At 41.7% G+C, this 11,502-nt stretch overlaps 2 protein-coding genes across 2 annotated transcripts in view; one reads left to right on the forward strand and one right to left on the reverse strand.

The window, feature by feature from the left end:
- LOC115359744 (semaphorin-3D) overlaps window positions 1-7,784 on the forward strand; it is a 102,256-nt gene extending 94,472 nt beyond the window's left edge. Inside the window, exons 15-19 of the mRNA XM_030052361.1 lie at window positions 895-936; window positions 1,220-1,377; window positions 3,057-3,121; window positions 4,747-4,904; window positions 6,322-7,784. Coding sequence (XP_029908221.1) covers window positions 895-936; window positions 1,220-1,377; window positions 3,057-3,121; window positions 4,747-4,904; window positions 6,322-6,858 — 960 coding nt within the window. The 3' untranslated portion in view covers window positions 6,859-7,784. The remainder of the gene's footprint in view (window positions 1-894; window positions 937-1,219; window positions 1,378-3,056; window positions 3,122-4,746; window positions 4,905-6,321) is intronic.
- Window positions 7,785-8,725: 941 nt separating this feature from the next.
- slc38a9 (solute carrier family 38 member 9) lies at window positions 8,726-11,280 on the reverse strand. The gene has a single exon (XM_030052546.1). It carries the CDS (start codon window positions 11,095-11,097, stop codon window positions 9,418-9,420), a length of 1,680 nt encoding a protein of 559 aa, XP_029908406.1. The 5' UTR covers window positions 11,098-11,280; the 3' UTR covers window positions 8,726-9,417.
- Between the last annotated feature and the right edge of the window lie 222 nt (window positions 11,281-11,502).

Raw genomic sequence — 11,502 nt, forward strand, 5'->3', positions numbered from 1 at the left:
TTCTTAAGTTTCTTTCTTATCCAGATTCCACTGTGCCCGCGTTGAGTGTTTTCATACTGCATCACATTTTGCTCGGCTTTCTGTCAATCACCTGACACCCGCAGAAAGAAATCTAATTCCGTCCTGGAAAAAAAATCTTTCAAAACATGCCACATTACAAACTTCATGGTCCCATTGTTTTCATTTGGGAGTTTTATTTCTTTGGCAATTTCTGCAGTTAATTTCAATAAAGATTGAAACCCTAAAGCAGAAATACATAATATGACATTAGGAAACCCCTCAAAGTGGTTCCTGTATTATGGGGACAGTTCCTTTTTTTTTTTTTTTTTTTTTAAATCACAGACGGAATGCAAACTCACTTCTGTTAATATTCCACTCCTAAGTTTCAACTTGTAGTCTATATACCAACCCAACACTACATTTTCATTTGGCCGTACAGGATGAATCTACAGCATGTGGATCATTGCAACTATTTTGTAATTTGCCCTGATAATACGGCTGCATTTTATCCAAAGTTGTCTAGCTCTGCTCTGATTAAGTCTGATTGGTGTTAAAACTGAAATTGATGTGTTCTGTGAAGTTTGAAAGATGATTCATCTGTCCCAAATAGTTCTATATGACGTATCTGCATGAAAAGATGGATTTAAAACATTTAAGAATAATGTACTGAGGAGAACAGTGACACTTGGTATACAACACTATTTGGATGACATTCGATTCAGGGCTCGTTAAGTCCCATGTAGCGACCACCATATTCTGCAGTAAAGCCCCCATTCATTTTCAATGTAATGTCTATTAACCTGGTCATTACAGATATCTACAAATACCCAATGCGTAAATGTGTTTTTGTGTAATGAAGGCTGTGTGTAAACAGTTTTCTCTCTAATTTCACAGAGTCCCACCCCGATCCTGAGTATGGAGCTGTCAACCAAGAGGGTAGGTTTGTTTTTTTCCTGTGTGTTCATGTGTCTGCCATGTTCTCCGAATGGATTTAAGGGCCTTTTGTCAAACAAGTATACAGTAGATTTTATGCCTTCTTGTCACCATGGTGATTTATATAAACAAGAGGTTCAGCCAGTTTTTGCAGATTTATTGATTAACTCTTTCCACTCTTGTATGAGGGACAGCAAATAGCATTACACACCTAGACAAATGAACTGACTGTCTTTTTCCCTCCTCCCTCTCCCTTTCTCTCTCTCATTTCCTCACTCCCTCACAGCAACAGCTTTATGTGTCCAGCGATCTTGGCTTAGTCCAGCTTGGGCTCCAGCGATGTGAGTTATACGGGGCCGACTGTGCCGAGTGCTGCTTGGCTAGGGACCCCTACTGCTCCTGGGATGGACAGACCTGCTCCAGATACTTCCCCAGCAGCAAGAGGTAGAGAGGCACACTGACAGGGAGGGAGGGGCAAATCATCACTGGAGGATTACTGGGCTGATTTACACTAGTTAGCCTGTTCCAACAACTGGATGGAGAAAGCCCTTATTTCAGATAAAGCCTAATTGCCAGCAGTTTTCACTACAAGGTCTGCTGTTATTTAGGTGAGGTTTTTCCTGCAATGGTTTTACCCAAACCACAAGGTTTCCACAAGTCAAGTCACTTCTGGAAAGTCATGGTATTTTCAAATGGAATGAAATAAATTCTTGAAACAAGTCCTGGAGTATCAGGATTTTGTCAGCCTCAATTAAAGTAACTAATTATTGATTAAATAGAATATTTATTTTCCTTTAGGTCCTGTTATGTTCACTTCCCCAACTGTATTCTGAAAACAAGACAGTGACAATGCATAGTAACTTTAAAATTCAAACACCATAAAATAGAATAATAAACTTTGGTAAGACCTCTGAATCTGACGTATGTTTGAAAATTTGGTCCAAAAAAAAAAAAAAAAAAAAAAATTAAAATTTCACATTTCCATAAATCATGGAAATTCAGGATTTTAGTCATGGAAGGTTATGGAAAAAATTGACAGAGTGGGAACTCTGTGTCAACTTTTTTCAGTGTATATTGATGCATGTTGCCTTAATGCATATTTATGTCCCTGTGAGATAAGAAAGCCTGATATCAGTGAAGTTTCAAAACTCAGCAGGATTAATTGTGTAAGACCCTGTTAGTCCCTATTTATCTGGTGAGAGCAGATTTACAACTGAGAGACAAAACAGTGTGTGAAATACTTTATGTGTGATGCAATGCATGTTCAAAATTGGTTTGGGTTTGAGAAGTGTACTAGTGTGTGCCCAGCCTCATGGAGGCAGGGAGAGGGAAGATGAAGGAGGCAGAAGGAGAAGGATGAACTCACCAGATCCTGATTCTGCCTGTAGAGTGAGAGTTAGAAAGAGGATAAAGAGAAAAAATAAGGGATGAGCATCATCTTAACATCCCTTTATTGCCCAAATAAGTCAAGGAGCATTAAGACCTGTGTCCAGTTCTTTCTCAAATGGAAAATGCAATCAGTAAACTGAAGGGGAAAAGGACAAGGGAGGGAAGAGAACAAGAGAGAGGGAGTGATGTGGGGTATAATAGAATAAAAGAGGATCGAGGGAGGGAAGGCTGAAGACAGAGAGGTAGAGAGACCTTCAGATACTTTACCACCTACGCAATGTAAAGAGACAGAGTGGGGGAAACTGGGGCAGAAAATGACAGTGGGAGGCTGAAATAGGAGGAGAAATATGACATTACTCTTTACTGTGGCCAAAACAACATTCTATATTTTGATAGCCTGGTATAGCTCAGTCTTTCCTCAGTCCAAATAACAGTAGCTCCATATTTTCACCCCCCAAAGAGCAGGCAGAAGCCCAGCAACAACACCGAGGACGATTTAATGCTGTTTTACAACTTTATCTAAAGGCAACTCGACTATCTGGTGCTGTCAGCCGTCATTTAACTGATGGGTCTACTGTCTAACACATACACATACAGGCATACACACAAATATGCAGGCACACAAAAACATTCATGCACATGATTCCTCTTTTAGCTATTATCTAACTACTGTGTGTGTGTGTGTGTGTGTGTGTGTGTGTGTGTGTGTGTGTGTGTGTGTGTGTGTGTGTCAGGAGGGCACGCAGACAGGATATCAAGTATGGAGACCCCTGGAGTCAGTGTCCAATCACCGAGGACGGTAAGGATTTCCACAGTGTCATATTGATGAAGTGTGTTTGCCTTAAAGATAGTGTTTCTTCCAGATATGTGCCTGTCATCATTCACATATTTTCAAACCATCAACCATTGACTAACAGTGTGGTTAGCATGTGATTAAAGACACTAATTTTCCACAAACATGTTGTGTTGTGACTGATGATGTATTTGTAAAGCACCTTTTCAGGAATGGACTGGAGTGTAAAATATTACACTGGGACAGGTATTTGGCTGCACATAATCTCAAATTCTAGCTAGAGAGGACTTATAGGAGCTGTCCCCAGAATACAGGAACCACTTTGAGGAACCACAAACCCTTATCCCTGTTTGCACCACAGGGACCAGTCTAGGGGGTTGATTTTCTTGGCCTCAAAACGGCCCTTGTAACTGAGGTAGTACTCTCAGATTTCCTGTAAAGATGGAGTTTTAGCACTGACCATCTGATCGGTTAAACATTACACAAGCAGCATGAAAGTATCAGCTCCATTTTTTTAATAAAAAGCAGCAAGCTATGGGGAACCCCATGTAGAGCACGTACCGCATTATACTAAGACTAAACCACAGCGGGCTGGGTTTGAATCTGGCCCAGACCTTTTGCTGCATGTCATCCCTTCTCCCTACTGTCTCTCTCCACTGTGACTGTCTAAGAAAGCAGAAATACCCAAATAGTAATCTTTAAAACAAAAAAAAAGTACTAAGTGACCGCAAACACAAATTATTAAAAGATTGTTCTATCAAGAGATCATTCAGCTAGTAACTGAGAGAAAAATGTAGCAACTGCACATCACATCACAGTTGATCTCCATTAACACTTTTCTATTTCAGCTTTTGCTTTCTAATATCCTCAGTCTTATTTTCAACCTCCATGTCTCTTCTCCAAAACAAATGCAACATCACAATGGCGGAATAGTAAATAATCATGAACAGAACAATGGTTTCGACATCTTCTGTGTTTGCTGTTTTCATGCAGAACTAGACTGTCTCGACACATTCTTTTTTTTTTTTTTTTGTTAAATTTGAATGAAATTCTCGGGGTCTGTTACACAAACACAAACACACACGAGCTTAGCCGACTCACTTTGCCCCTGGAACTCTCCTCCATGAGTAACACACCGGCACTTTGACCCCTGAACTTTCTGGTGGAAAAGGGGCAATAGTGCACTAAAAATCAGGCTGACAGTGAGTATCAACATAGACACATTTTGGATTGAAACATACCTATGTGAAGGTCATTACTGAGCATTTCTGAAATATTGAGGATCCAGTCTATGATACCATTTTATAAATTAAAGACAGTTTATTTTAAGTATATGCTATCATTGGGTTTGATTTTTTAAAAATTGTGTTCATCTCATCGTTGAACAAAACTGCTGAAGGCCATACAACATGAAAATAGATGTAAAATCTGCTCCACTGCCCTTCCACTCTGCTGGCAGTAGTAGAGCGCACTCTGATGGATATACTGTGCAACTGTCTTTATGAAGAAATTATAAAAATGTTATTTAATGCAGACTTTGGAGGTGAAACTGGTGCACAATGTGGAAAGGGAAAAGAATATTACATATACTAAATATTTTCTTTGTTTTTCTCCTGCTGTTTCTCTGTCAGATTCAGACTCTGTGGAGGCCAAGTTGGTGTACGGTGTGGAGGGAAATTCCACTTTCCTGGAGTGTGCTCCTCGGTCACTGCAGGCCCAGATCAGATGGACAGTGCAGCACACAGAGACCCACCAACAAACTCTCAGTCAGATTCATGAAAGCAGAGAGGTGAGCGGGACTTTATTCTTATTCTCTGTCCATGAGTCAGCCTCAGTGGGTGATATCTCAAAGGGGGATAGAGGGTGAAGTGCTGATCACATTACCCAAATTCCCCACAGTGATCACTGAGTTTTTATCTTATCTTGCATGTTAGAAAAACAGCGGAAAACTATTGACCCAACAAGGGACAAACACTAGTGTTTCACTTTCATTGTTGCTTGTTGAGAACCGCGCTCATATATCAGAACATATAACAAATTCTATATGACTGTATTACGATTATTATTATTTATAATAACAAAGTAACGTGAACTCAGTGAGAATGTGTAAACATTATACACAAACTGGTTGGTGTTTCCCTTATTGTGTCAGGAAAACGGACAATTCTGTTCAAGTAACACAGTTTTGGGTTGACTTATAACCAGTGTCATAACTTGATTAGTTTACTCTGTACTCTGTACATGTTTCATTAATGAGAAACTCGGTTAATATGCTCACCAACTTAGATTCTCTCTGCATTATGGGTATAGTTTAAAGGACCATCTAAGTGATTTTGCATGTTTAATGTAATATCTACAAAATGTATAAACATCATGTTTCTGCTAATCTTTTCCAGAAGCAAGCAGTCAGATTTTAGAACTCTATCATTTTTCATCCATTTTATCCAGCTGATATGAAAATGAACTTTCAGACTTCAAATTTTCTTCACACCAGTATTCCATCACCGTAATAAAGCCGTCTACATTAGTTATCCTGAAAGTAACAGTGCTGTTGTGTTTTGATGACTTGGAATTGGGCGGAATGAAACGGTCCCCAGGGAAACATTTGTTTTACACAGCTAATTATAAGTTCTGTGGTTTATGTATGATGATGACTTTGTCAGCCACAGAAGCAGAACATCATAAGGTGGCTGTTTCAACCAAAAATTCACATTTGAAAATTGAGGGATTTTGATTATATGTTTCAAAACTTAAGTAACGTCCACATGATCAACAAAATGGTTTGTTGAAATGTAAAATGTGGGGAAATTGTAGTAAATGGGCCCAACACTCAAAATCTCTGGTATGCCCCTTTGTTGACATTTATGTCAACAAAAACATGGCAACACACAGTACTTTTCTCTCATGTGTTAGAACTAAAATCAGGGGGATTGGGAAAAGGGGATCTTGCAATCATGCATTGTCTTACATTTTCACTGACAGACCATTTCATCATTGATGATGTAGTTGAGAAGAAAAATTCTATTAACTGGGTTGTTAATAGCAATAGGGATATAATCGCAGTCTAATAAAAGTGCATGTGAACATGATAACTGCAGTATTATGCGCAAAGTGTAAACAGAGCCAGTGATTACTACTGAGTCAATCAAATACCTGGACACCTCCTGATCCCTCCATACCTGTTGCCCTCCTCTTTCTGCTCTCAGCTTCCTCAGGGTGACGATGATCGCTCCCTCCTCATGAAGCGAGGGCTGCTGGTCCAGCGCCTGGATCAGGGCGATGCGGGCTTGTACACCTGCACCAGCCAGGAGCACTCCTACACCCAAGTCCTGGCCCGATACCACCTGCACGTCATCCCCAACCACAACCTGCAGCTAGCTCACCAGCAGCAGCACAGCCACAGTCCAAACCGCCCAGACCCAGGCCCCATGCTGAGCCCCATGATCCCCGGGAAGGTTGCACCAGGTAGGGTAGGGCTTGCTGGTCTGCTTGGCCAGGCAAGTCCCCCTCATCCACCAACGGGACACAGGAACTCCTGGCTGCCCCAACACTCTCAGCTCCCTGTGAAGAGCTACAAGGACCTGCAAATGGTTGGGACCAATAGCCTGAGCGTGGACGAGTACTGCGAGCACCTGTGGTATCGAGAGAAACGCCGACAGCAGAAACTGCGCACTCTGAAGCTCAAACAGGAGAGCAGGAAAGCGCGTGTGAGGAGGAACTACCCTGCGGAGAGTCCTCTCTAATCACCAGGGGGAGGGAGAGACTGTGTATGGGGCCCAGTGGATGGGGAGATGCCAGATCCTACATATGCAGAGAACAGGGAGACCTTATTTCAAGCCTTTTTTTTTTTTTTGAGCAAATAGAAACTGACAACAAATATTTGCTGAAAAGACACATCATAATCTCCAGCCCAAAAAACTGCATAGCATATCCTCATCTTGATCATTATGACATGTAGTTAAGACACTATGAAACAGAAAGAGAGTTTCAGGTGAGGTGTAAGTGGTTAAAGTAGCATGTAACTTTGGTTGATTTGCTAAATTATCCTGCAGGCTTGTTAGCTAGCTAGCGTCGGCAAAAACCACCTGTTGGGTAAAAAAATGTACCAGCTGCAAGAAAAGACATTGCATGATAGAAGGTTAAGATTAGGCACAAAGAGGTGGAGACTGCCTTTTGTTTGTTTGTGGTATTCACAGTTGTACTGACAAATAAGATGTTTAATGCATGTATTTACGTCTTTTTTGTGAGATGTCACACTCATCTGCATGGATAAGATCTAGGCTCCACCATACCAAATGGATTTAATCTAGGCCTCAGTGCAAACGCACACACAAGACGGACTTTTGCTTGAATATACAGTATGTATAGCTTATTAATTCTGCCATGTAACTAATAATTATTATTCACATCAGTGTATATTATAGAACTCTATTTTTGATAGTTATTCCTCTATGTACTAGATACTAGTAATTTTGTCTTGTGTAAAACAAACACAATTCTGACTTGCTTATGTGAACTTGTGTGTTTCCCATTAAATGTAGGTTTTTATTTAACTCCACAACTCTCTCATAAGCTATGAGATCAACTGTGTAATTAAATTGTTATTTGTGAGTATGCCACATTATACGTACAATTATATTAATAAAACCTTTTTTAGTTTTTAACTTATTGTGCAACATAAACCACGTACACAGCACATGCAAATTTGATTTTCTACTGTTACTATTGCTGCTACTACCATTACTTCTACTTCTGCTACTAAAACTTACACCTTTACAACTACTATTACTTTTCAAATGTACAAAGTGCTGTAAAATAAAGTGATAACCACTTCCATCTGGAGTAAAATTGTGAACAGCACAAAAAGCATTAACAACAACACTGTAAGTTCAACTGATAAGATCCAAACTGGCAAGGAAAAACATTTCTTGCTTGACTCATCAGTTCAGGGAATCATCTTCCTGTGCCACCTGCTAGTTTTTCCTGTTTAAAGTCAAAAAGCCCCGCTGAGTGGACCCCAAAACAAACTTCCCCTCTCTAGGTGCAGTGAAGGCAGCCAGCTTTGTTACCACATCATCTTTGGGAACTGAGCACCGTGACCAGTCTGGCATTGTTTTCAGCTGTTTGGACAAAACAGCCAACCGCAGGTGGCTGAGTGGAAGGCCTTCTAAGGAAGTGACTTATATTATGCTACTGTTACATAACCAAGATCATGTCTGCACCCCATCTCACTTTTTTACTCCCTTCCTGGCAGTAAACAAGGTGTTTTGTCTGTACAGCTCTCCCTGCACTCTGAACTCCGTGGTGAAATGCATGCAATCCTGTCCAGGCCATTCACAACCATAAAATGAGAAGTCTCGCTTGTACCTTGAAAATCAGAGAGGAAAAGTGAATGAGTGACACTTTCACTTCCCTTTACAACTACTATCACGTGCCATTGAGCAAGGCACTCTACTTCCCCAACTGCTGCAGTGGAGCTGCTTGGTGGCCACTAGCAGACTGTGTACAATAGGTGTGAGTAGGGAACTGCATGCTGCTGAAATCACAGGTTCAAAAAAAGAAATAGAATACAGCTGATAACCTCAGAAATAAAGCCTGAAAAACAGCTGGTCTGATCAGCAAAATTTGTTTTTATTATATTATGAGCAGCTATTTCAACAGTACAGTTTCACATAAGCTGAACATTTATATTGTTCGCCCTTTTTTCCCTTTTTATTGTCCATGTCAAAGAAATTTATTATTTCTGTAACCCTTCTTTATGATCATAAAATCTAGCAGCAGCCATACAAATACCAGAGAGCTACAAGCAGAATTAAAGTAATACACATAAAATTGCATAGTTCATATTTGACTCAGGTTGGTACCTTTATGTACCTTGGTGTGTTAAAATCTATTTGCAACATGATAGCTGTAGACATAGAAGGTACAGATAACCAACTGTACCTACACATGCAGAGCAAATCAAACCCATTAAGATAAAATAATTAAAAAGTAATTACCAGTATTTTGTTAGAAATAATTTCTGTGGGGAATGTGCATCCACAGAAAAAAATGCAAGCTGAATGTCATAAAGAAACTAAAAAGGTGCTATCAAACCATGACCAAAGGTGTGTAGAAATATGTTTACTATTGATATTTTCTAACATTTCCCTGAGAGAGGAGCCTTAACAAACTGCAAGTATGACACTCCTTTTCTTTCTCTACAGTAAGCTTGGCATAGTGAACCATGCTGACCTATGTGAAGCTTATGAAAGTGGAAGGGAGACAGCATCCCAAGATGTTTCCAAACAGTCAAGTTGTGTCTACATGAAGAACTGAGCGAGCAGATTCGCCACCCCGAACAGGATCAGGACACTGTGAAACAACGCAGATGGCCAGCGGAGCGCATTTTGCCGCTTCAGGGAGATCATGTGGATCAAGGCAGGGAAAACAAACACCAAGGCCAAGCCACACATAGCACCAGAATACCGTATGATGGATCCAATATTGGGATAAAACTTGGCCATGAGGACACCAGCCGCAACAATTAAGATGTTCAGTGTCAGGACATGGAAGAAACTGGGGTAGTGCTTGCCGAAGACCTGTCCCATGACCTGAACTCGCACCAGGTATCCCAGCAGAGGATAGACTGTTGTCATCTGGAACAATAGGCAGGTCCGAGCCACAAACACCAACACATCACTGCTCGAGAAGTTGTCTAAGAAGTTTGCTTCAATGCAGTCTTTATAGAGCGGCGGTGCGGGAAAGGCTGCAAAGATCAACACTCCCACATACAGGTAGGTCAACCCTACTAGAAGATAAGCCACAGACAGGTCTCGCACATTGTTCTCCTGGTTCCTGTTGTTCTTCATTAGGGTGATGATGCAGTTGTGGATGAAGAAGGCCAGAGTGAGAACACCTGTCAGCTGAGGGAAGAACACTCTGAACTCCGGGACGTAAAACAGAGTCGAGTCAAGCCAGTGGAACTCCAGGTGGAAGCCGAGGCGAGCCGCCTTGTAAGTGACCAGGATGATCAGGTAGACCACGGATACGGTGCCCAAGAAGGTGAACCTGGCGAAGAAGGATGCCGAGCGGAAGTTGAGCAGCGGCAGCAACAGGATGATGAGGTAGAACGGGACGGTGTTGGTCTTGTTCCACCAGACGTCAAACAGCGCTACATCTGACGTGCTGTTGCCGCTGTCACCCAGGTACAGGCTGCCGAGGCTGTCGTTATGTGCCGGATCAGTACCCCTATATTCACAGATCACTTTCTCTGAGCCATTTGTCCCAAACTCTGTATCTGACACATTGATGTTGTGAGCATAGTTGTAGATAAATCTGCCTGTGTTGTAGAGGAAGTTGGACATGAGCACCCAGTACACCACCATAGCGCCAATAAGTGACACCAGTGAAAAGACCAGGCTGGACCACTGGCCAAATTTTCCAAAGTAATACTTGCACACATCTGGGAATTCCCAGTCTGATGTGTCAATGTAGGGTATTGCCTTTGGTGACTTCAGCACTCTGTAGCAGCAGTAGAGCATCAGCAGGCCCATGAAGATGAGGATGAGCACCCCAAGAGTGAAGCCAGCCTGCTTTATACCCCATGGTATACTGAGGATAGACGTGCCCATCATTGTGTTCCATATGGCAAATATTGTGACAATACTTGGGTTTTTAGAGGAGTGGTCACTGCCTGTCACCTTGAAGGCAGTCCCAAGCGGGCTGTAGATGTAGATCTCCTCCTGCCTGGGGATAACATGGTCTGGGGGACTCAGCAGTCTGTCAGAGGAGCCTGTCAGTTTGCTGTAGTAATGAACTCTGCTGTTGAGCACGGCAGCCTCGGCTGATACCCTCTCCTGCGACACATCTTCCACAATGTTCCTGGGCTCCACATAAAAGGGCCTTTTCCCTTTGTAGTCCAGTGAGTCTGTGGAGCCTCCGTGTGAATAACTCTCACCGGTTCGCACTTCGCCCAAAAGTGGCTTGCAGTCCTCCTCCATGATGCTTCTTTTTTCACTTTAAGTTGCGGTTAGCACCTGACGCACAACTTCACAGGTAAAACATTCAGTTTCTTTTGTTTCTTCGGCTGATCTTACGCAAAAATCCACGACCTCCGCTACCAAAATCTCGCTCGGCGTTTCTTCCTGACTGCTGTTTTCAGCTTATTTCCAATCAAGTAGTCACTGGTCACGTGCGTTCACCCCGTTTGGGAAGTGACATCATGATGCATTCATGTTCCGTTACAATAACAGGTGACAGAATCTCCAGAGAAAAGACTCGTGTGAAGCTGTTTTCAGGCTTTCAGTAAGCATAGTCATTATTATTTTCTTAATAAACACGCACGAACTGGGTGGGTGATACTTTTAAGTTAATGCCTCATACCAAAACCAAATATTACGACATCA

This window comes from Myripristis murdjan, chromosome 5 (assembly GCF_902150065.1).
Source record: "Myripristis murdjan chromosome 5, fMyrMur1.1, whole genome shotgun sequence".
In the NCBI taxonomy this organism is placed as follows: domain Eukaryota; kingdom Metazoa; phylum Chordata; class Actinopteri; order Holocentriformes; family Holocentridae; genus Myripristis; species Myripristis murdjan.

Coding starts and splice junctions, on each gene's coding strand:
- slc38a9 (XM_030052546.1), bottom strand. CDS start 11,097: ATGGAGGAGGACTGCAAGCCACTTTTGGGCGAAGTGCGAACCGGTGAG.